General features: G+C 39.0%; 1 protein-coding gene across 1 annotated transcript in view; it reads right to left on the bottom strand.

Annotated features, from left to right (window-relative positions):
- The window catches only part of LOC126183714 (RNA-binding protein with serine-rich domain 1-like), a 105,489-nt gene that overhangs the window by 33,637 nt on the left and 44,759 nt on the right, over window positions 1–27,093 (bottom strand). The window contains exons 4-6 of the mRNA XM_049925901.1: window positions 20,716–20,853; window positions 16,917–17,060; window positions 2,705–2,866 (exon numbers count right to left, since the gene is read on the bottom strand). Coding sequence (XP_049781858.1) covers window positions 2,705–2,866; window positions 16,917–17,060; window positions 20,716–20,853 — 444 coding nt within the window. The remainder of the gene's footprint in view (window positions 1–2,704; window positions 2,867–16,916; window positions 17,061–20,715; window positions 20,854–27,093) is intronic.

The following is a 27,093-nucleotide window of genomic DNA, read 5'->3' as shown; positions in this document are numbered from 1 at the left end:
ACTGCACACACAGAATGGGACGTACCATAAAAAAGATCGCCAATGGGGATCCTGCATCAGGATGGCTGAGCACTGTAACCATGCTAAATTTGCCTCTTTCACCTACAACTGTGTGGAATGGCATCTGGACTTCACCAGGATGAGGTATAAGAGACCAATAGAAGTTTATGATGCCTAGATATTGACACAGTTCTCACAGTCTCATTGGGCCCAGAGATTATCTCAGGGTGACATTCCATTCAAGAGGTAGGCATGTGCCGGCAGCAGATCTCTTGAATCCAACAAAGATCACTTCTGTAGCACCAATAATGACTTTGGTGGGACTCAGTAGTATTTTATAGTCAATGATGGGGCAGAAAACTTTTTGAAGATAACTTTGCTGTTCTTCTGGGAATGATACCGGCACATCATCAATGCACTCTACACCCCTTGGCATGTGCAGTGTTGTGCAACACATACAAAATGTAGAGGAATGCAAACACTCCAAACAGTATTCAGAAGGCCGTTTTGTGTATATTCTCTGGGGTCAATGATATCTGGTTAGAGACCTCGGATGGTTCAGTGCAACTGTAAAGATGTGTGAAATCTTCTGTGTGTCACAATGAGTAGGGGGTTGGAATTGTCTTGAGCACTTAGTACTCTATAATCAGCATGACCGAGAACCAACTGGATTCCTTGTCAACAATGACTGTGCTGTTCTTATCTTAAACTATGTTGAATTACACCGATGTCATCCAAAGTTTGTTGGGATCAAGATGCCACAGTTGAGAGAAGACAGGAATGCTCCATATATGGGGTTCTGTTGAATGGTGTGGGAGATCTGACAAGACACAGCTATTCAGGTCATAGAAGAACAGAAAATCTAGGAATAAATGGGTGAGTGATGTCAGTAATGATAAACCATCACTTGAAAGCTCTCCACAAGCTTAGGTTCAGATTTAATGTCACCAAAGCCTCAGATTGCTAAAGGTGCCATGGTCACTTGCCAGTTTGCTGTTGTTGGTGGGCATACTCTTCAGCCACAGCACAGGGTACTGCCACTCACATTTCTGGACCAAGAATATAGCAAGCTACATTGAATGCTTATTGCAGTAACATTTTTCCCAGTCTGGCATGGGTGAGGATTATGCACTGCTGATCAATGAGAAGCACTGCACTCCCTTTCTCTGTGGGCTATGGGTGGGCTTATCCATCATTTACATGCTCCAGAGCTTGTTTAACTCTATTTCATATGATATTGACAATAAGGCATTGCAGGTATCACCTCTGTGGAGCATAGGGATGTGGGGCACTTCTGAACCCACCAACAGGTGAAGGTGAGACAGAAATTAACATGGTTTTCTGTCTCCCAGCTCCTGCTTGTTCAGCAGCTTGCAACCATTAAATGTGTGTAGGTGATAGCAACCACACAATCTCTTCCTTCAGTCACTTGCACTGGTCTGTTATTTGGTGTTTCTCAATCATGTTGTTGCTATTTTAAGGGTGGTGGCACAGTGTGACTATATTTGATTGTAGCCTGGGATATGCTGTCAGCAGCAAAATGAGTCTAAACATAACTGGACCATGGGGCTGGCCAGTCAGTCCAGAGCAACTGTACTTTGAAAGCCATCAATGCACCTCTGCACCTGGATGCCATTAACAACGCAGCTGCCGGCCGGTGTGGCCGTGCGGTTAAAGGCGCTCAGTCTGGAACCGCGTGACCGCTACGGTCGCAGGTTCGAATCCTGCCTCGGGCATGGATGTGTGTGATGTCCTTAGGTTAGTTAGGTTTAATTAGTTCTAAGTTCTAGGCGACTGATGACCTCAGATGTTAAGTCGCATAGTGCTCAGAGCCAACAACGCAGCTGTGGCTGACTGACCTTATCACTACAGGCAGGAAGGGGAAGTGGTTGACTCATGCAGCCAGTTGTTACAGTGGCTGATATTGCATCTAGTATATTGTTTTGTTGCTGAGTTAGCTGCAACAAGAACTGCTACCCTGAAGGCAGTTTATCGTCATAATGCTCCAGTGATGCCTGCTTGCTGCCACTTCTCGTAATATTTTTTGTGGAATGCACCAACCTCCTCCTGGTGCAGATGCACTTGTTCCAAGAGGAATTCTTGCAGCAGATACAGCGATTATTTCTGCTCTTGCAGCTGGTGATTATACAGCTGATAATGCTATCGCATATGTTATAGCTGTGCTCTCAGCTGCTCCAAATTTGGGGTTTATGATGGCGGGCCACTGACCTTCACATCTCAAAGATTGTTGGTGCTCATGTTGTATGCTTGCAAAGTTATCATTCTTGTATCGGGGTCACCACTTGGTGAGGTATAAACACACTTTCAAATGCAGTTTCATTTGCAAAGTAGCACTTAAACGATTACGGTGTGGCCAGGTGACCAGCAAGGTACAGACTGCTGTTCTTAACACAGGTAATCTTCCATAGTGCCTTGTAAATTCCTGTCTCAATGTTGCTGGTTTCCCAGAGTAGAATTGCGACCAAACACTTGTCACAAAAATAAAAATCAAATATCTACAAAATTTAAAGCAATAAACATAATCTGCCAAAACTTTTGAAGTCAATTTGAAATATAGCTTCAAAAGCAAATTGCAGTGGGCTCTCACACCCTATTCTGAACTGTCAAAAAGATATACATAAATACTGAATTTATGATTATCAGGAAGAAAGAAGGAAAAATTTGTAAGCAAATAGTAGCTTACCTTGAACGAACAACAGTTCTCATCTTTGGTTGAGGCTTTCTCCTGTCTTCCCTTTGTCTCACTTTGACTCTCTCCTTTACATTTTCTTTTGTCTTCTGTCTCATTTTCAGTCTCTCTTTCATCTTCCGCACAGCCTCAACATTGCGAGGGGCACTCCGATTTCTGAAACAAATTTCACATAAAAGTTGAAGACAGACATACATGTGCTGTTGCAATGGGGAATACTTATCTGCACACCTCCTATCACCTCCACTACTCAAATAACAGCACAGTAAAATCCCAAATTAATGAACCCACTTTTAAGGAAATCCCAATTTTAAGGAATATTTCTTTCTATCTTGGCAAAACTCTCATAACAACAATACAATATTAGTTTTCCCCACTTTTAACAAACCTCGCTTTAAGAAAAATCTGCTTTTAAGGAATAAACATGAAACACTCCACAAACTGAAATCCAAATTTTATGTAATTTCTAACACGTTCAGGTGAGTTTCTGATTTCTTTCCATTTTATTTCACACAGGTCATATTTTTTTGTCATGTGATGCAGCAAATGGCAATCGATTGAACCAGCTGACACATACATACATCATAGTCTATAACTCTACTTCCATTGTAGCAATACTGGGAGACGTATTGAAAGAATCTGAAATCATTGATGTCACAGTCACTGAGTCCAAGAAGTGCGCAAAGTGTACTTGTTTACTAAAGTATTGAAGTTATCAATTTAACTTTTGTTGAGTTATGGCCTGCAAACATTGAAATCTTACAGTAGAGTAAAAGCTGATGATCATCTGCATCATCAATGACAATCTTAACATAAATATTTTCAAGATGGTGAAGAAATAAGATTTAGCACCGTCTAAATGTGCACCATATTCAAAATCAAGGACACGTTCTTAAATGCCAAAGCTAACTATTCCTATGGATCCAAAAAGGAGGAACATTCGTATCTCTACATTCAGTGATGTGGAAAATATTCTTCTAATGTAGTTTCAAGGACTGAGGAGTGGAAGCACTCCTGTAGGCAGAAACATACTGCAAGAGAAGGTTTTTAAAATTGCTCTGAAGATTAACATAGAAACTTTCAATGCACTGAACAGCTGGTTGAATCGTTTTAAAAAACATCATAATCTGTTGTTTCAAAGTGTAAGTGGAGAGAGAGGCTCTGGTCATAGAAACTGCAAACTGTTGGGATAACATTACATTGCCATCATACAGGGCTATGAGCCAAGATACATTTTCAGCATATATGAAACTGGCGCAAGGCTCTTCATTTGACGCCACTTTGGCACCTTGCATGTTGATGTTGATGATGCTGATGATGATATCAACACAACACTCAGTCCCTGAGCAGATAAAAATCTCCAACCTATCTGGGAATCGAACCTAGGCTCCCTGCATAGCAGTCAGTCACACTGACCACTCAGCTACGGATGTGGACATGGGAGAAAAATACCATAGAGGTAAAAATTAAAAAAAAAAAAAAAAAAAAAAAAGACGACACTATTCTGTGTAAATAGTGATGGAAGTGAAACACTGCCTCACTATTAATTCCCAGATGTTTCCAAACCATAAAAATGCTACTTTGTTCTTATGGGTACAACAGCAGACCCTGGAGATGCCAGAGATCTTTACGTCTTCGGGCATTTGGATGCCAAGATTGGTGCAGCACGAAGAAATTGGACTTATTATTCACCCATGTCCTGCACATCCCAAGGAAACATAATTTCTGAGGAATGTAAATATTGAGTTCCTCCAAACTTCACAAGTCATCTGCAGCCTCTGTACCTGTGCTTTATACTCTGTTAAAGCCAAATACAGAGTAGTAGTTGGAAAGAAGTCAATTTCGTCCACTGAGAGGAAGGAAGTGATGAGACTCAGCCTTGTACAGATTATGTGTATGTCTGTTGCTGCCTGGAATTCTGTAGCACAACAGACTGTTAAATTGCTTCACAAATGGTGGCGATGGTAAATCGGCTGTTGCAGAAGATATTGATCCAGGAGAAGCGTGGAGTAGTAAAATTAATATTTCTGAAAACGCAATATTCCAGGACACAGTTGTGATGATGAAGCACTGACTTCTATACCTGACACTGATACAAGTGAAATGTTGATGAAGGAACACAGGTAGGAGCTGGAGTTCACAATGAGGAAAAAGAAGAAAAAAAGGAGGGCATTGCACCAAGTTTCACTGTTGCTGAGCATGGAACTGATAATGTCAGGAATTTTTTTCCTCTCTTAATGTAGATGTATGAATTCTAATTTACACCAACCAGATGGAGCGAAAACTTCTGTCACCACTAATGATATAATGACAGAACAAACAAGATGACTTGATGTTTAAAAAAATAAAGGATGTGTTCTCTGAAAAGTGTTATAAATGTATATTTACTGCATTTAAATTTGTAGCACAGGATGTTGGTAATTTTGTAATGAAATACCTCTAATATCACCTATACATGTTTGACTATGACATTGGGTTGCCCTTTCCATGTACTCTACTGGGCAAAACCCCCTTTTTAAGAAAACCCCTAATTTAGGAAAAAATATTTTGGTCCCCAGAGATTCATTAAAAAGGGGTTTTACTGTACTTTCATCAAAAATGTCTTAACCTTATGTAAGCTGAAGTACAGATAATCAGAGAGAAAGAAAGAGAGAGCTTAATCAATAGGTAACACTCTCAGTTCAGTGCTACATTTATGTACAGCAAGTTCATGTTTTTTCTACTTTTAGTTACACAACTTTTGTTTCACATAATTCTGCTCTCCTTGCATTAATCCCACAGTGAAGTCTAGTCCACTTACATATTTTTCTTGTGTGAATTTTACATTTATTTTATTTATATGGATGAATGATCTTGTTGCTGTTCCTGTTGCAACACTGTTATCTTAACCTAAGATATCTACATCTACATAGACACTCTGCAACCTACCATACGGTACGTGGTAGAGGCTACCCTGTACCACTATAATCATTTCCTTCCCTGTTCCAATCACAAATAGAGAGAGGGAAAAACAGCTGTCAATATGCCTCCAAATGAGACCCAATCTCTTGTATGTTATCTTCGTGGTCCTTAACGTGCAATGTATATTGGCGACAATAGAATTGTTTGATAGTCAGTTTTAAATTTCGGTTCTCTAAATTTTCTCAGTAGTGTTCCTTGAAAAGAACATCACCTTCCCTCCAGGGATTCCAATCTGAGCTCCCGAAGCATCTCCATAACACTTACGTGTTGTTCAAACCTACCAGTATCAAATTTAGACGCCCACCTCTGAACTGCCTCAATGTCTTCCTTTAATTGAACCTGATACAGATCCCAAACTCTTTAGCAGTCTCAAGAGTAGGTTGCACTAGGATCCTATATGAGGTCCCCTTTACAGATGAACCACACTTTCCTCAAATTCTCCCAATAAACTGAAATCGACCACTCCCCTTCCCTACCACAGTCCTCACATGCTCATTCCATTTCATATCGCTTTACAGCGCCACACCCAGATATTTAAATGACATGACTGAGTCAAGCAGGACACTACTAATACTATATACTAACATTACGGGTTTGTTTTTCCTACTCATCCACATTAACTTACATTTTTCTACATTTAGAGCTAGCTGCCACCAACTAGAAATTTTGTCTAAGTCATCTTATATCCTCCTACAGTCACTCAATGATGACTCCATCCCACACACCACAGTATCTTCAGCAAACAGTATATTTCTGTGACACTCCTGACGAAACACTCGTCTCTGATGAACACTCGCCGACAAGGACAACATACTGCATTCTATAACCTAAAAAGTCTTTGAGCCACTCACATATCTGTGAACCTTTTCCATAGGAATGTGCCTTTTTTAACAACCTGCAATGCAGCACTGTGTCAAATGCTATCTGGAAATCTATAAATATGGAATCTGCTCATTGCACTACATCTATAGTTTGGCGTATATCATGTGAGAAAAGGGCAAGTTGAGTTTCACAAGAGCAATGCTTTCTATAACCACACTGATTTGTGGGCATAAGCTTCTCAGTCTCAAGAAAACTTATTATATTCGAACAGAGAATATGTTCATGGATTCTGCAGAAAACCGAAATTAGGGATATTGGTCTGTAATTTTGTGGGGCCATTCTTTTATCCTTCTTATACACAAGTCATCTGCTCTTCTTCCCAGTCGCTTGGGACTTTGGCATTGGGTGAGAGATTCATGATAAATGCAAGCTAAGTAAGGGGTCAATGCTGTAGAGTACTCATTCTAAAACCAAACTGGGATTCCATCTGGACCTGGTGACTTATTTGCTTTCAAATCTTTCCGTTGTTTCTCTACGCCAGGGATGCTTATTACTGTGTCGACCATAAAGGAATCTGTCCGATAGTCAAATGCCAGTATATTTGTATAATTCTCCTGTGTGAACAATTTTTTTGAATGTAAAATTTAAAATCTCAGTCCGTTTTGCTACCTTTAACTGCCACACCAGTCTGGTCAACAAGGGAAGGGATGGAAGTGTTGGACTCATTTAGTGATTTTACATAGTATCAGGATTTTCTCAGATTCTATGCCAGATCTTTTCCTAAGGTACGTCGGTGATAGTTGTTGTATGCTTCATCTTTCCACAGAAGCATGAATCTCTACTAACTTTTGCTTGTCATCATTTGTGTGTTCCCTTTTGAACCAAGAGCACTATAGCCCCTGTTTCCTCCACATTTTCCAAATTTCATTATTAAATTATGGTGGGTCTTCCCCATCCTTAATCCACTTACTAAGCAAATAATTCTTCAGACCATGATTTACAATCTGCTTAAACTTTGGCCATATTTCCTCTATGTCCATCTTACTGGAACTAAGTGATGTCAAGTCACTGTCTAAGTGAGATGCTTACTACTGCTTATATGCTCTTTGTAGCAGGAACGCTCTCCTAGCCTTCTTGACTGATTTATTAACTCTTGTAACCATAGTTGCTATAATGACATCACGATTGCTAATTCCCAATCTATACTGACGCTGCCAATAAGGTCTGGCCTATTTGTAACTACAAGTCTAATACATTTCCCCTGTGCGTGAGCTGTTGAATCAGCTGCTCAAGATAGTTTCCAGTAAACATGTCCAAAAGTACTTCACATGAAGGTCTGTTTGTACCCCCTGCGATGAATCCATAGACATCCTAACCTATACCCAGTAGGTTTAAGTCACCTCCAACTAGTACTGCACAATCTGCATATTTATGTGCTACTGACTTTCTTTGAATGACTGTCGAACTGTTGGAGGTATAGGGTGGCCAGTAAAAACATCCAACAATTAACTTGGTTTCACCTATACTTGGTATACGCGAGCAGATAATTTCACTGTCACACACAACTTCGACTTCAATAGAGACAATATTTTTGTCGACTGCAATGAACACTACCCCCCTCCCATGGCCTCTAATCTGTTTATCCAATATACGTTCCATGACTCGCTAAATATCTCAGAGCTTTCCACTTCGGGTTTCAGCCAGCACTTGGTCCCAACAATAATCCCAGTGTGAGAACTTTCCTGGAGGGCAATACATTTGGGAATTTTGTTATGAATACTTCAACAATTTATTGACAAAATTTTGACAGTCGGAGTGTTTTTACTCAGAATACAGTCAGATTTCCCTTGCTGTGCATCAACTGGCATGTGTTCATCAATGTACCTCAAACTACTGCCTAGCCTACAAAACCCTCATGTGCACTCCACAAGTACTCTGTTACCCACGTAGCAGCTTCCTTTGTGTAGTACACCTACCTAGGGGACAGACAAGACCATCACTGAGTCGATGAAGCCTTTGGTTGAGACCCTCCACACAGCTCCAAACAAAAGGATCCTTATCAACTATGGGAACCATGCTGCAAATTGTAAGCTCTCTGCTTGCACCCCACGTGTGAGGCCAGGCACCTGTATGAACTGAGGATGGCCGCAGAACCTATGTGACAGATGTCACTGGTGCCGACATGAGCCAAAACTTGCAAATGACTGCACCCTGCACACTTGATAGCCACAGGTTTGGCTGCCTCCACACCTCGGATGAGGCATTTGTGTCAGGAAGACACTGAAGAAAAATTATGGGATAATATACTTAATGAAAAGATGGAAAGTAAATCAAAATTGTTATTTTCTTACACTAAGATTTTATAAAAACCCATAGCAAGTGTTAAAGTGTTCTTGAAGGTTTACCTAAATATAAAATATAATGATCAAAAATTTAAAACAACAGCTGAATTCAATTGTAAGTTCTGTTTGTTAAGCAGGTAACAGCATGCTGTGATCATCTGAAGCAACATAACCAGTCCTGACAATGTAACTGTGAGACCGGCTTCTGTTTGGACTCCCAGTTTCATCAAACACACAAACGTTCCTATTGCCTGATTTAATTACTTAACTTACAGAATTTTCCCTCCCATATCAACAAAAATGTTTGGCTGGATTCCCATCTCCATCTCACACACAACGTGCAATACCAGTGAAACACAATAACAGAGAACAAAATTTTTACAAGTTTCTCTGACAGAGGGTGTAAATGACTTTAGTTGCCATTTGAGGTTAAGATGGTCCTGTGACATTGTGAAGAGCTCCAGGTCTCAGAAATATAATAGCTACTAACCCTAATTACATTAAATACATGCATCAAGCCCTGCACTATTCTTGGAATGACATTAGTAAGAGACACTGAAATATTATTTAAATATCTTTTCAATCGCATCAACTGTACAATCAACTTCACCATCTCTTCTCTCTGTACATATAAACTGAAGTAGCCTTTTCGCTTCAATCTGTATGTGCTAATCTAGAAGTTCCTGTAGGGATTTTGATTTGGTTTTCACAAATAGATGCACTGATTCAAGAGGCAGGTTTCTGTATGTAATTCATAAATGTTTTGTACAAATCGCCTTAATTATGATGAATTAAAGTTGTGTTGTGAAAATGATGCCATTACCACCACGTCATAACTCAAGAGAGCAGCAATGCTTCGAGAACACAGCATGTGGGAGTAACTTGGTATCTGATGTGGTGATCTAGTGGTAGACCGTGTGGGAAACCAAAAGGTTAATGGACTTTATCACAGATGGGTCACTTTTTTTCACTCTGCTTTTTAACTTAGTGTTCCCCTCTTAATGATGCGGAGATTTGTCAGAAATGAAATGTGCCTCAGGTTCCACATCACACTGTAGCTCCCCTTTCCCCAGTTGGAAAACTGGTTGGCAGCATGCAAGTCACTTAAGTGATGTCCAAATGATTGCAACTGTTTCAGAACAAATGCATAGGAGAAAAAAAGAAGTGAATTCATAATGTGAGGCTGGTTTGAAAAGTTCTCGGAATGTAATAGAAAAAAAGTACTTACATCACTGAAACTCTTTTTTATTTTTCAATGTAGTCTCCTTGTAGATTAATGCACTTGGTCCAATGTTCCAGTTCCTCGAGCCCATCTCAAAAATGAGTTTCCTCCAGGCCTACAAAATTGCTGTCAACTCCGGCTATCAATTCCTCGTTTGAAGTGAATCTTCATCCATCATGAAAAATTTTCAGTTTTGGGAAGAGATGAAAGTGTGATGGAGCCATATCAGGTGAATAAGGTGGATGTGGCAACAATTCATACCTTAGTTTGTGTAATTTTGCCATGGCGACGGCACATTTTTGCAGGCGTGAACTGTCTTGATGGAAGATGTTCTTCCTTGCTAAACCAGGCCTTTTTTCGTGTATCTTTTGTTGCAGTTTGTCCAGGGGATTAGCATAGTATTCTTCAGTAATTTTTTGTGCAGTGGGGAGATAATCTACAAACAGAAGCCCCTTCGCATCTCAGAACACTGATGCCACGACCTTTCCCGCCGAAGGAATTGTCTTTGGTTTCTTTGATGGCAGAGAATCAGCAAGTTTCCACTGGTTTGGCTGTTGTTTTGTCTCTGAGGCTTAGTAGTGCACCCAAGTTTCATATGTGGTCACAAACCAGTGCAAAAAATCTTGTTCGTTTCTCCTAAACCGGGCCAAACATTGTTCTGATATGTCCATTCTCATGCGTTTTTGATCCAGCATCAAGAGTTGCGGCACCCATCTTGTAGATAAGTTTTTCATTTCTAATTCTTCAGTTAAAATGTGATATACCCATTCTGATGACATCTGGCAAGCATGAGCAATTTCAAGCACTTTCAACTGGCAATCCTCCATGACCATTTTGTGCAATTTTGCAAAGATTTCTGGAGTAGTGACACATCTTGCTTGACCACTGCGCGGATCATCATCTAAGCTCTCCTGACCAAATTTAAATTCATTTGTCCACTTGACAACAGGTGAACATGAAGGAGCAGAGTCCCCCAGTGTAATTTGGAAATCGGCATGAAATGTCCTTTGCTTTCATACTTTTCTGTACGAAGTATTTAATCACTGCTCAAATCTCAATTTTTTTCCATTTTCACAAATCACTACACGGGAACAACAACAGGGCCATGTTACCACCACAGGTCTCCTCCGAGCGCACTGACATGGCACATCTTTACAGGCAACAGTCCAATGAATATCACGTGAAAAATTTGTTGTGCTAGCGTTAACTCTCGTGGTGATTCCGAGAACTTTTCAAACCACCCTTGTATGTAGTGTTTTATGTTTTACACTTCAAGTAAAGCATTTTCTCAAAAACTACTTAAGCAACTTTGCTTTGTTTACATACATGATGGTCTTTCAGCAGTGCAGGAGGTAACTCAGCTTTCAATTTTTTGTTTTCAATGAATCAAACCTAGATGTGGACACAATTATTTGCTTGGCACAGCGAAGATGTTTACCATAGAGTCCATGACAAAGAATTGTGGCAATGAGTCTCAAGAATGCATCACAGTGATTACAACGCTTCAAAGAGGAGTGCTGTAACTTGACCTTTTCTCTTATTTTCTTCTTTTATTTGTGCCACCTTAGCCAACCTCCAATACATACAGAATCCCTCACAAAAACATATACCCAGGATTTGCATACAATATTTACAATGGTTGTAAAAATACTACTTACATCACGATGTGCTCCCATCATTTCCACGAGACGTCACTCCACATGTCAGTTCAATATGGGCACACAACATTCATGTCTCCAGACAACTTTCCTGGCATGCATTGCTTACATCACATAAGTTACATGAAAGTGTCGATATTCATTTATTTAATGTTGTTCTCTGAATTTTATTCATAACTTTATGCAGTGGCCTGTAAACAAGGCATCTGGGTGAAGACACTTAATGCTAACTGTGCGAAGCCAGGCCAGGTTGCTAATACTGTGTAAGCTAAGAAATAATCATTCAATCTCTACCAAAACTAATTAGCCTTATTGGAGTCAACAAACTTGCTAACAACACTGGACAATTAAAATTTTTTAAGAACAATATACACTGTTTCTGGAACATAATTTGGTCCTGAATCCAGAGCAAATTTCAGAATTTCTGTACTGGCCTCAGTTATCATGTAATATTTGTTTTTGTAAATGCTTATGGCAGTCTACATATTATTTGCACCTGGCAAAATGACATGCTAGCATAGCAACTGACAAACAAAAACTAAACAGAGCCTGAATTAGTGTAAGGAGTGCTATGGATGAAGAATTCAATGAATTCACAAGTAATCAACTTCAAAGAAAATCCTAAGAAGTTTTGGTCTTATGGTAAATCAGTATACACATCAAAGGCATCTGTCCAGACACACTGTGACCATAATGGCACTGAAACAGAGAATGACACAGGGGTGCTGAAATACTATATGTCTTTTTCCAAAAATGTTTCACAAAAGAAGATTAAATCGTCACACAAATAACAAATAGACAGGTACTGAAATAAGTGACTAAGGGATAAGAAAAGCAACAGAAATCACTCAACATAGGAAAGGTCACTGGACCTGACAGGATACCAATTCGATTCTACACAGAGTATGCAAAACAACTTGCCCCTCTTCTAGCAGCAGTTTACTGTAGGTCGCTCAAGGGTGAAGCGTTCCTAATGATTGGGAAAAAGCACAGCTCAAATGCATTTACAAGTATGGTCATCAAACAGAGGCTCAAAACTATTTGCCTACGTCTTTGACGTCGATCTATTGCACAATTTTGGAACATTTTTTATGCTGGCATATTATGACATTTCTGGAGATGGAAAATCTTCTCTATAGGAATCAACATGAATTCCAAAAACAACCAACATGTGAAATCCAGCTCACTCTGTTCGTCCACAAGACCCGTGAAGCAGTAGATATAGGCACCCAGGTAGCTGCTGTGTTCTTTGACTTCCAGAAGGAATTCAATACAGTTCTGCACTCTGTATAATGGACAAAATATAATCATACATGATATCACACCAACTGTGTGATTGGACTGAAGAGTTTCTAGCAAACAAAACACAGCATGTCATTCCGAACAGAGAGAAGTCTTCAGAAGTAAAAGTAACTTTGGATGTGCCCCAATGGAGTGTAATAGGACCATTACTTTTCACAATACATATATGCAAATGACCTAGTAGATAACTTTGTATACAAAGAAGTCATAATGCTAGAAATTGTATGAAAACACAGAAAGACCAGCAGAAGATCAACATTTGGTGCAGGGAATGGCAGCTGACCCTCAAAAAAATGTAACATATTCTGAATACATTGACAGAAAGATCCTTTACTTTATAATTACAGAACAACAGAACACATGATTTCAAAACAATCACTGGAAGCAGAGAAGATCCAAACAGCAGCAGCATATTTTGTTACAGGGTCATTAACCCTTTTGCTGCTGTGGGTGTATATACACATCCTGTTATGCAGTTTCCTAGGTGTTGTGGACATGTATACACGAGCCACCTGGGTTTTCCTACAGTGCTATGAATGTCATAATGCATCCTGAGAAGCTGACCTCTCACTGCTGCGTACGAGCTACTTTCTTATAATGGTGAATAAAAAATTTTCGAGTATTTTTCATATAATATATGTGCCTCTTGTGTTCCATCATTTAAAAAATAAAAGAATAAAAAAAAAATTAAGAAACCTCATTTCAATATCTTGAATCATTAAGAGCTTTCATTCTACTCTCAATTTTAAATAAAATTTTATGTCTTCTCTACATTTCATTCACTGCAATATATGAGCTGCAATCAACCACACACAAAGTTGACACAATAACTTTTTACCTATTTGGCCTCTTTAAAATTTTGCACAATGTTTTACTGAATTTTACACAACACAGTAACTATAGGATATTACGAAAAGAAATTTAGGCCTTCATCAAGCGAAGATATCAGACAGTAAGATGTGCAAAAATCAATTTTTTTCATCTAATAGTTTTCGAAAAAATGAATGATAAGTATTTTATACTGGCTGGAACACCATCTCTCCATACAGGCACCAGCAATTGGCGAGCAGTACAGCCATAATGAAAGCTGCCTCAGCGTGGAGTGCAACAAACACGTCTGCAGCAGCAAAAGTGTTAATTAAGCAAGAACACATCAAGGAGATGCTCAGTTAGCTTTATTGGCAAACACTACAAGAGAAGTATTCTGCATCACGGTATTGTCTAGTGTTAAAATACCAAGAGCATACATTTCTGGAAGAGTCAACCAATATAATGTTTGCTCTTACGGGCAACTGGCGAAAAGACTACCAAGATATAATTAGAGATATTTGAGGCCACAGAGGCTTACCAGCAACCGTTCTTCCTGGAAACCATATACAAGTGAAATAGGAAAAAGGGGAAATGGCAGTAGTACATAAAGTACCCTCTGCCACACAACATTAAGGTGGCTTGCAGATGACAGATGTAGATGTAGATACATTGGATGGTCCACTGGTTTCCTCCAAATCATGGAAACAGCAATGGAAAAGTGCCATGATACTTTTAATCAGCCTGTCAGAGATACACCAACCTTAAACATGAACTTCAGTTTGTGAGACTTCACTACAAGAGGATTAGTTTTCCATTTCTTTTTTTTCCAATTTCAGTATTAACTCTCCAAATATGCACAAAATGAGCTTCCTGCCAACAAGGTCTTTGTTGTTTTTTACTATTTCTGCAGGTATAAGGTGTTAACTCCTGAATCAACAGACAACACAAAATTCCACAAGAAACAACCCACAGCCACGTGTAGTAATTGTTAAAACTTCCAATGCTGAGATACAAGAGACAAGGTGTGATATTGTGTGTTTAAGCATGACTCATGGGCAATGGTGCCAGATTATCTTCATTTCCTGAACTGAAGACCATGTGTGGAATTTCCTTGCGCATATTTTGATGATTTTTCAGTGATTAAATCTGTAGAATATTTAATTAAAGCTAAAGAAGAAGAATGAGCATGCAGCATTTTCAAGTATTTCAACTGATACTGAGGAACACATGACAAGAAAACTGAGACCAATAGCCAAAAATTGATTTCATTTTCAAATTCAGCATCCACACCTTAACAAAGAATATCATTCACATTCTTTGCAACAAAAATGTTGCTGATCACTGTAACCTGAAGCTATATTGTATTTTAACTGATGATAATGAACATGTACTTTTGGGAGTGGGACTCTCAATTATTTTCTGCCTCTTTTGATGTGATGTGAGAAACATTATGTCTGTAATCATCATTTTGTAATGACAATGTGGTTGTTCCCATAGCTCATTTTTACACTGGTATGAAGCCAGAAGTATTAATTCACTTAATTCACAGGGCTCCCAGCACCCAGCATAAGGAGGCATCAGCTGTTTCAGATATTGTGTGCCTGAGCACCAAGTCATGAAGCGTGTGACTGCTATTATGTGCTCACTGGTAAAAGTCCATTCGAATCAAGTTCTCGGAACCAAGAGCAAAGTGACCTCCACAAGTAAACAAACATATGAAAACATGAAAAGTACATAGTATATTGAGTGATTATCACATGGCGTCTATCATTGCTTACACAGTCTTCAAAATTCAGTCTGTCCAACTGTTATAAGAAATGGAAATGAATGTTTGGTGTCATTGGCCGGGAGGCCCCTTGCGGGGCAGGTCCAGCTGCCTTGGTGCAGGTCTTATTACATTTGACACCACTTTAGGCGACCTGTGCGCCGGATGGGGATGAAATGATGATGAAGACAACACAACACCCAGTCCGCGAGCGGAGAAAATCTCCGACCCAGCCGGGAATCGAACCCGGGCCCGTAGGTCAGCAATCTGTCACGCTGACCTCTCAGCTATCGGGGTGGATGTTATAAGAAATGTAATGTTATAAGTATTATCCTACTGACTACAGCCATATGACATGGAACATATTATAGAAGGGCATTGGTGCTAAAGGTTGCTATTGTGAAATGTCAGTAAAATTGCAATTTCCAACACAAAGTTCTACCTGCTAGAAATATTACAATAATTTTGTTCAGACTAAATCTTTCATTCTACAGCATAATGAATACTAAACTGCCTGAAAGACAGAAGTTCTCTGTCATTGAGACAAACCAAAACCAGCGTCTTTCACAAGTAATGCTGTGACTGACTGGTCTATCCAGACTTACCTCAAGCCTTGACTCAAAAACTTCCATCTACCAGTACCTCTCTCCAATGTTCAAAGTTTCATAGCGGTTCTCCTGGTTACCTTGCTGGACTCCTTTTTCCTAGGGGCATTAGTCCAACAACATATCCAGGAGTATGGCACAGTTTTAAACTTCCAGGAGATGTCAGTTATATTTTTACCTTTGCCTGGTCTTCAAATTCACAAGCAAAGTCCTCTTTCGATACACATAAGAAATTAATCAGCTTGTTATGTGTTATACCGAAACCTCCCATCATTAAGGAGGTTAAAGGTTGGTTTGAACACCGCAATGCCTAACCGTGTATGGTCCCACTGGAGGTTATTTATACCCTTGCCTTCCTCAGACCTTTCAACTGACTTACCCAGACAGTTGTACGAAGGACTATAGTTTAATGTTGACGCCAAGTCATGGTGGAAGTTGGTACTTTTCACACACACTAGTGTTTCCCAGAGGTGAATAAAACCAGTAAGTGACAGAAAAAATCCAAGAACCAACAGAGGACTGAAGAACCAAGGAACTGTAGAATGACACCCACTAAGCCACTGAGAAACACCTGAACAGAAGTAAGCATATGAAATACTCATTACTTACTACATACTGCGAGAATGAGAATCATTATATTATGCTTCATAAATAGCACTACTCTTTCAAAATAATACCTACATACAAAACCTCCACTATAACCAGTAACAATTACATACTTGCGCTTCACTTGCACTCTTGAATCGGAGCTCGATGATGAACTGGAACTACTTGAAGATGAACTTGATCTTGAAGAAGTACCTGATGTCGAAGTACGAGAATCACTTGAATCACTTGAAGACCCAGAACTACTCTCTGATGAACTTTAAAAAAAAGAAAGAAATGTAATTAGTTAACAAAAAATGGTGTCACATGCAAACTTAGAGGAAAACTATAAAAATGTGAGTAATGGAAAAAACTGATAAATTTAATAAGTAAAATATCTTACCCCCCTGTAGTATACACAGCAAACAGTATATTTTATAAACAACATGAGATTATTAAGGTGCGAGGGTGAGAGGGGTGGGAGGGTGACTGGGGCGGGAGGGCGAGAGGGGCGAGAGGGGCGGAGGGGCGGGAGGGGCGGGAGGGCAAGAGGGGCGAGAGGGCGGGAGGCCAAGAGATGCGAAAGAGGCGGGAGGCCGAGAGATGTGAAAGAGGCGGGAGGTCGAGAGGTGCGAAAGAGGCAGGAGGCCGAGAGATGCGAAATAGGTGGGAGGCCGAGAGATGCGGAAGAGGCAGGAGGACGAGAGAAGTGGGAGGGCAAGAGAAATGGGAGGGAAAGAGAAATGGGAGGGCAAGAGAAATGGGAGAGCGAGAGAAATGGGAGGGCGAGAAAAGCGGGAGGGTGAGAAAGGGGGGGGGGGGGGAGGATGAAAGAGAGAGAGAGAGAGAGAGAGAGAGAGAGAGAGAGAGAGAGAGAGAAGGCAAGAGAGATTGCAGCTACCAAAGCGTTGGGTCTTAATGTTGGGACTTCTGACAGTCAGAGGGCATGAAAACCATAGAGAAGTAGAAGTCAACATACAGGAAGATGGTATGTTGGGCTGAGACAGCCCACAAGAAACAAATGGAAGAGATGGTGTTAAATCTGAGGAAGAATGGAGGACAGGATGCCTGTGGTCATGTTTATTGGGAACAAATGCTGATAACATTGGGAGAGTGAGAGGGTGGAGAGTGAGAGGAATACATGAGGTCGGTGGATGAGAAGGAGATGGTAGAAGGGGGGGGGGAGATGTGGGGGAGGGGAGGGGGCAAAGGGTAGGGCATAGGGTGGGAGTACAGAGGAGGGGGGGGCGGCAAGAGGAGTGGGGGCAGCAAGAGGAGGGGGGTGGCAAGAGGAGGAGGCGGCAAGGGGGGGTGGCAGGAAGATGGGTGGCAAGTGGTGGGTGGCAAGTGGGGGGTGGCAAGAGGAGGGGAGGTAAGACGAGGGGCATGACAAGAGCAAAGGGAAAGCAAGAGGTGGGGGTGGTAAGAGGAAGGGGAGCTGTTCCACATACTGGGTAAAAGTGTCGTGTGTGTGTGTGTGTGTGTGTGTGAGAGAGAGAGAGAGAGAGAGAGAGAGAGAGAGAGAGAGAGAGAGGGAGGGAGGGAGGGAGGGAGGGAGGGAGGGAGGGAGGGAGGGAGGGAGGGAGAGGGAGAGATATGACAGCTCTGAAGATGCCGGCACTGTTGATGTTTAGTGGGTTTGATCTGGCTGATATGAATAGAGGTATAGATGGGGCAATTACACAGGTTGGGGGGGGGGGGGGGGGGAACTATAGTTCAAAATAGTAGCCGCCTGAAAGCTAGCAACTTTTCAGTCTTGTTTGTGCACTTTGATGACTCAATGTCTCTACCATTTCACAAGTTGTTAACTTTACTACTACATTAATTAATTTAAATAAGATAGTGAAAGTAAAAGCATTTCACACCAGACATATTGGAAAGGCTGTTAATACCCTTACATTCACTGCTTTGTAATTTCCCGGCATGAAATACCCTGAACTTTTAATGACATGGAATTTCTGTAAATCCAGGTATTTTTATTTCACACACTTTAAGTAGCTCTTCATCACCACATAATACCAAAATGAGTGCACCATCACAGCGACAATCTCGTTGAAGAATTAAATGTACAGTTCTAAAATTCTAGGTTGTAGACAACAGCCTTACATTATCAGTGCAATGAGTGACAGAACAAAATCCAAGTATCTGGTAATGTTTTTCATTAACTGCATAAACATAAGATTCAATTTTAATGTACAGTAATTTTCTGCTAATGAATGTAAGATAGATGTCACGTCTCAGTATGTGAACACAGGCTTTTTCAGTTTCTTACTTCAATAACAAATTGGGAAATGCTATGGAGCAGGGGACTTCTGAAAGCAATATGGAGAACCAAACTCCACCAAAAAATTGATACTGATAGCATTAGTCTCTCTTTTGTATTGTGCATAGGGATGTGGAAGATTAGATGCATCCATCACCAACTGCTCATTTGCTATTCAACTCTTGTGCATATCTGCAACCTCACAATCTTTTTTTCTGGCTGTGTCTCATGTTCCTGTTCCTAAAAGAAATTTCCTATATCTCTGCAAAGTGATCCTTAGAAATTACACTTACAAAAGGAATATTTTAACAGAGATGGCCCAAGATGCCAATGCATTTAAAGGTGCAATTGATCACTGGTTGTCCTTATTTGTGAAACATTTTATGCAATATATTTTGAACTGTTAAACAAAAATCATAAGATGCCTAACTTTTCCAGTGTTCTGTACACTCATTAGATGTATATCCACCATTTTCATTGCAGTCAAAGCTATACTTAATTGGCAGTGGACGTAGCTGATGAATGATTTCATTGAGTCACATAAGGCATAAAGAGCTTAAATATTCTACATACTTCTGTTAACAACACTGAGTAGTGTGCTCAGTTTTTTTCTGGAAAAAAATGGTTGAAATGGCTCTGAGCACTATGGGACTTAACATCTCAGGTCACCAATCCCTTAGAACTACTTAAACCTAACTAACCTAAGGACATCACACACATCCATGTCCTAGGCAGGATTCGAACCTGCGACCGTAGCGGTCGCGCGGTTCCAGACTGAAGCGCCTAGAACCGCATGGCCACACCGGCCGGCTAGTTTTTTCTGGACTGCTTCATAATATTAACATTTAGTTAATAAAAGGTCAAAATACCTACAATGAGACATGATACAAACCACATTTACTGGTGCACAAATAATTGTAAATATTTAACACTATATCATGCTTACAGTAATAAAATAATTTTTCAAACTATTATTTCCTATTATTTAATTTCTCATAAAAATCACTTTTCATCTCTTTCCACAACATACTAAGTCTCATAATAGTATTTTTCATTGTATCAACAGATTACTTTTTGTTTTGTGTACATGCATATGTATTGATCGTGGAATCATTAAATATTTGCTATTATCACAAAAGCAATAATAAAATTTCACTATTACCATATGTTTTATGCAATGATTAGTCATGAAATACCTCACACAACACACAATCAAAGCACTATGAAGATTTAATTAATTCATTTCTGTTATTAAGTTTTTCATTCAATAAATATCAAATCAGAATGGAAATGTCTAATAGTTTAGTGACAGAATGAAATATCAGGTTCCAAGATAAAGTATTTTGTAGGTAACAAATGAAAAATATGAGAGGGTATAAATAAAATAGTAATATTATAGTGGCACAAGATTTTTAGAAAGCACTAATGTTAAGTAATTACTGCCATGTGTCATAGTTAGATCACTCTCTCAGTCACTGTGGGGAAACCTCTTACCAACAACATAGCCATATGATTAGAATAATCTGTATTCTGGAACATTAAATAGCTACAACATTTGTTCTAATGGCTGGTAAATTTAAACAATACACTTACATCTGAGAAAACAAGAAATTAGTAATATTATACAAATAATAAAAGGCTTACTAAGATAAATTATACTGATTTTCTACCTTCTGCTACTGCTACTACTATCACTTGATGAAGAATCACCTCTCTTTCTTGTCTCTCGTACCCTAATAATTTTCTTTCTAATTCTTGCTGTTGCTCGAGCTGGCTCAGGTTCAATTCTCTTTTTGATTCTGGAAGACCTACAATACAAGAGCTATATTAATGTATTGTGAGTGAATGGTACACAAGTATAGTATATACAAGATGTTTTCACATCACTGTAACATAACATAATTGTAGTTCTAAAAACTGGTTGCTGCTTCCTACTTTTGTCATTATTTCCACTACATGCACACACACACACACACACACACACGTGCAACCCCCCCCCCCCCCCCCCCAAACACACGCACACACAAACAAGGGCGTGTGTCCATACATGTGAATGCATAAGCCATCCAACTTAAAACCGCAACCACACCTCCCACAATGTCATGTAGAGTACAGAACAGCTGGTAAACCAGTTTATGCACTCTTGTCATGATATAAAACACAGTCAATCGAATTATGGCATACCAAAATTTGTACACTGCAAGCACAACAAATTAGGGGATCCTCTCTTCAGAGAGAAAACCTGTACCCAATCCAGAACCAAGTAATGGATTCTTTGCCACATCTTTATGGCAGGGAGGAGTTATGCAGCAGCCAGATATTCTCAGTTTCACTGAGCAGAAATTTTTGTCCCCCACTTTCAACCATTCTCCTTCCCATCACTGAATGGTTTTGTCCCTGAACAGTTATGTGATTGTAATTAGGAGGTCTTTAAATTGTGCAACTGCAGATAAAATGCAGTCCAACCTACCTGTTGTTTCTGCCAGTTTGTTGCCCTGAATTTTTCCACATTCTGCTACCCAGTAGAATATCATCTCCTTCCCTATGTGTTGTTCCTGAATAGACTGGACTGGTTTTTCTACAAGTATATGCACTGCATATCTTCCAATATACTCAGGGAGGCTGAGCATATAACAAATTTTGTAGCTCAAATATGTATCATTCGTTTCAGTGTCATCAGGATGTTACACTACATCATATTTGGTTAATTCATTCAGTAAGCTGCCTTGAGAGCATGACTGGGGCAAATTAAAGACAAATCAAAGATGTCCTTTTGCACAGACCTGTCTGCATAGGACTGTGTGCAGTTGTGATTCTGATATAAAAAGATGTACTTACTTAAAAGTAGTTTCAATTAAAACTAAAGTAATTTGGGGCACTGTACACTGAACAGACTCCTATGTTTTTAATACTTATGCCACATGCTTTTATTATTTGTTGAGTGATATAACTGCCTCAATGATGACGATAACAACAACAAATATGAGGAATACATAAACATGTGTGTTGAACCAAATTGTTACAGCTAATAAGCACATGACGTTCCTTAAATTCATGCACTAGCAAACAGTTTTGATCTACATAAATTCTTGTTTCTTTCCTTTGTAGTTAGGAAATGAAGTTGTAAAAACTTTTATTACCAATATGTGTGTTCTTCAAATACAAGGTTTTTATCAGACTTATTTCTCTCATGTGCCATAGGGTTGAGAACTGTAGGGTTCCCCTAAATAGGTCACGTGTGCATTACACATCAGAGGCTGCTACTCAAGTAGCTGACTGTGTGTGGGATGCACAATTAGATTAAGCAACTCTCCATCCAATCCAGATAACGATAGCTGTAGGAAAGAAATGCCTCCCACAGGTGAGAGTATTAAAATCGTAAAACTGCTGAAGCATTTGCAACAAAATGCCAGAGTTTCAAGCGCGCATGAAAAGCAGTGAAGCTCATATAACTAGGTACAGAAAGCTGGTTTAAACCTGAAATTGTCAGCAGTGAGGGTTTTGGTGAAAATTTAGGTGTATATAAAAAGGATAGGCAAATGGGAAATGGAGGTGGTGTGTTTGTCGCAACTGACATGAAACTCAAATTCACTGAGGTAGAAATTGAAGCTGCATGTGAGATTGTTTGGGCAAGACACAGTTTCAAGGGTGGGTATAAAATGATAACTGTATCTTCTATCATCCACCAAACCAATCTCCTGATGTACTTTGGAAAAAACCTCAGTTTACTTGTGGATGTGTCAACAATGATTACCAAAGTACGAAGGACAACCAAAACAAGCAGAAAGATATATATGTTCAGTAAACTAAATAAAAAATCAGTAGTGTCATATCTCACTGAGGAATTTGAAACTTCCAGCAGAGGGAAGCTCAAGTTTAAAAGAATAGTTGACAATGCCCTGGATAGGTATGTACCCAGTAGAACATTTCATAATGGGAGGGAACCTCCATGGTAAACAGTCACTGTAAAGAAACTTCTATAGAAACAGAGATTACTGCATAATAGGTGTAAAACAAAGCATAGGGCTATAGATAGAAAGATTCTAAATGAAACACATTTGGCTATCAAGAGAGCAATGAGTGATGCCTTCAGTGATTACCATAGCAGAATATTGTCACGTGATCTTTCACAAAATCCAAAGAAATTCTGGCCATATGAAAAGACTGTCGGTGGTACCAAAGTTAGTGTCCAGCCCTAGTGAATGAGACAGAAACTGAAATTAAGGGTAGCAAAGCAAAAGCTGAAATGCTTAACTCCATTTTCAAATGTTCCTTTACAAATTAAACCCAAGAGAATTGCCCAATTTATTCCTCATACCACTAAAAAGATGACTGAAATAAATATTAGTGTCAGTGGTGTTGAGAAATAGCTGACAGTGTTAAAACTGAACAGAGCTCCATGCCCCGAAGGAATCCCTGTCAGATTGTATACTGAATTTGTTGCTGAGTTAGCCCCTCTTCTAACTTATAATCTGTTGTAGAACCCTCAAATAAATTACTGTGCCCAGTTCTTGGAAAAAGGTACAGGTCACACCCATCTACAAGAAAGGTAGTAGAAGTGATCCACAAAACTACCGTCCAATATCCCTGATATCGATTTGTTGTAGAATCTTAGAACATATTCTGAACTGAAACATAATGAAGTATCTTGCACAGAATGACCTCTTCAATGCCAACCATCATGGATTTCAAAAACATCAATCATGTGAAACCCAACTCGCACCATTCTCACATGGCATATTGAAAGCTTTGAATCAAGGCAACCAAGTAGATGCAGTATTTATTCTTGGTTTCCAAAAAGCATTTGACTCAGTACTGCACCTATGCTTACTGCTGAAAGTACTATCAGATGGAGTTTCAAGTGAAATTTGTGACTGGATTGAGGACTCTTTGGTACGAAGGAAGAAGCATGTTATCTTGAATGGAGAGTAATCATCGGATGTAGAAGTAACTTCATATGCGCCCCAAGGAAGTGTGTTAGGACCCTTGCTGTTCATATTGTATATTAATGACCTTGCAGACAATGACAATAATAAAATCAACCTTTTTGCAGATGGTGCAGTTATCTATAATGAAGTACTATCTGAAAGAAGACGCATAAATATTCAGTCAGATATTGATAAGATTTCAAAGTGGTGCAGAGACTGGCAATTTGCTTTAAATGTTCAGAAATGTAATTTATTTATTTATTTATTTATTTTATTTATTTATTTTATTTATTTATTTCTTGTTCCGTAGATCCAGTTAGTGAGTCAATCATAAGGATATGGAACGTGTCAAATTGTACAGGTTTCAATTTAAACTTACAATAAATACAAGGGCAATTCAATGGCAAATTGTACATAGTTTAAGTACAACATACTATAAATACAGTAACAGATACAATGTCAGCTAGATAACATAACAACCATTTAACAGAAAAAGGAGTTTCAAATAAAGGTTAAGGATAAGAGCACAAAGTTAAATCAGATATTAGGACTACAAGAGTAAATACATTTACAGCCAATCTGTTGTTACAAAAAGTGTGCTAATGCCCAAATGCACAATAAAATCAATTGAACTACTTCTAGACACAATAAGTTTAGTGATGGCATACATTTTCTTTCAGATATTCATCCACAGTATAATAAGATTTCTCTGTCAGGTAATCTTTGAGAACTTGTTTAAATTTTGGCAGTTCTGTATGAACACATTTGATATGTAGTGGTAGAGCATTGAACAGCTTAATGCTGGAGTAGTAAACTCCTTTTTGTACCAGAGTGAGATGTTTCATTTCGAAATGTAGATTGTTTTTGTTTCTGGTGTTATAACCATGGAATTTACTGTTGTCTTGGTAGATGGAATAATTTTTGCACACAAAGGTCAGCAAGGAAAAATATACTGTGAGGCAGTTGTTAGGATACCTATCTTCCGAAACAAGTGCCTGCAAGAGTGTCTTTGATGGACCCCACACATTATTCTGACTGCTTTTTTTTGGATGGTGAAAACTTTTTTTGCAAGTGGTTGGTTCCCCCAGAATATGATAGCACATGACATCAGTGAGTGGAAGTAGCCAAAGTAGGCAACCTTAATAGTGTCAACTTCAGCCACTGAAGAAATTACCCGTAACGCAAATGTTGCCAAGCTAAGTTTTTTACATAGATGAAGAATGTGAACTCACCAATTACATTTACTGTCTATGTAAGCACCCAGGAATTTTGTATCTTCAACTTCCTGTATTGGTTGATGTCTACATTTTATGTTAATTTCATCGGGATTACTTTGTGATGTATGGAACCTCATATAATGAGTTTTATCTGCATTGAGTGAGAGACCATTTGAGGAGAACCAATTTAAGATGTCATTAAAAACAGTATTTGTAGTTTGTTCAAGATCATGATCAATCAAATCGTCAATTAGAATTGTGGTATCATCGGCAAACAGGGTAAATTTGCTGTTTGTCTCAGAACAAAGAGGAAGATCATTAATAAAGATGAGGAAAAGCAGTGGGCCCAAAACGGAGCCTTGAGGCACACCACACGTTATCGTGCCCCATTCAGACGAGGCAGGTTCCCCTGAAGAGCCATTTAGCATTACAGTCTGCTTCCGATCCTGTAGATATGGTTGTAGCCACAAGCCAACAGTGCCGCCTAAACCATAGTATTCTGACTTTTTCAAAAGAATTTGGTGGTTTACACAGTCAAAGGCTTTCGTAAGATCACAAAAAATACCCACTGGAGACATTTTTTGGTTAATGGCTTCCAAAACTTGGTTGCTGAAAGAGAATATTGCCTGTTCAGTACAAAGACCGGCACAAAAACCAAACTGATTTTTGCTTAAGATACTGTGGAAGTTGAGATGGTCTACAATCCTCCTGTGCATGAGTTTTTCTAGAATTTTCGAGAAGGTAGTTAATAGGGATATTCGGCGATAGTTTGTAACAATGCTTTTATCACCTTTTTTAAAGAGAGGAATCACTACAGCCAACTTAAGTCTGTCAGGGACAATCCCATCTTGTAGGGATGCATTGTATATGTTGCATAAGACGGGACTAACAAATTTATAACAGTGTTTCAGTATTTTACTAGAAATATTGTCCACACCAGCAGAATTTTTATTTTTTAATGATCTAATTACTCTTATGACTTCGCTTACAGTAACTGGAGGTAAGGATAACTGTGGGATTCTGTTGCTAATAGCGTTCTGTAGGAGGGACAATGATTCTTCCATAGAACCATTACAGCCTGTCTTCTCTGCTGCTCTCAAAAAGTGGTTATTAAATATTTCTGCAACCAACTCAGGTTTCTTTATGATACTGTCCCCTGTTTTAATCTCTACCTGAGACATGTTCCCTGTTGTCCTGCCAGTTTCCCTCTTTATTACATTCCATATAGTTTTAATTTTATTTTCTGAGCTTTCAATTTCTGATTTTATGCACATACTTTTAGATTTATTTATAACCTTCTTGAGAATGCTACAGTAAAGTTTGTAGTGTTGTCGTTTCTTTGGATCATTACAAGTCCTAAGAGAACTGTATAACATCCTCTTTGTTCTACAAGATGTTATTATCCCTGTAGTGATCCAAGACTTCTTGGCATTGCCTATATGACTATTTCTAACTACTTTTTTTGGGAAAGATGGACTCAAATACAGACATGAATTCATTTAAAAATGAATTGTACTTTTTGTTTACATCTGTTTCCCTATAAACTGGGCTCCAATCTATCTCTTTTAGGCTATCATTGAATTTTTTAAGGCCCTGTTCATTTATTATCCTAAAAGATTTCCAAGAATGCTCGGAACTGTTGCACTCACTGATGTAATTGAGCCTAAGCAATTGACCACCATGATCAGAAAGGCCAAGGATTGGATGTACAGTGATCTCATTGCATAAATAAAATCTATCTAATCTATAAATATATTATCTATCAGACTTTTACTGTTAACAGTAACCCTAGTTGGGAAATCTACTATTGCCATCAGATTATAAGACTCCATTAAATGTACTAAATCAGCTTTACTATTGCTCTCTTTTAGGAAATCAACATTAAAGTCACCAGTAATTATCA

The sequence above is a fragment of the Schistocerca cancellata genome, chromosome 4 (assembly GCF_023864275.1).
Source record: "Schistocerca cancellata isolate TAMUIC-IGC-003103 chromosome 4, iqSchCanc2.1, whole genome shotgun sequence".
Lineage (NCBI taxonomy): Eukaryota > Metazoa > Arthropoda > Insecta > Orthoptera > Acrididae > Schistocerca > Schistocerca cancellata.
Note: the sequence above shows the minus strand (reverse complement) of the source record. Positions and strands in the feature narration are given on the sequence as shown.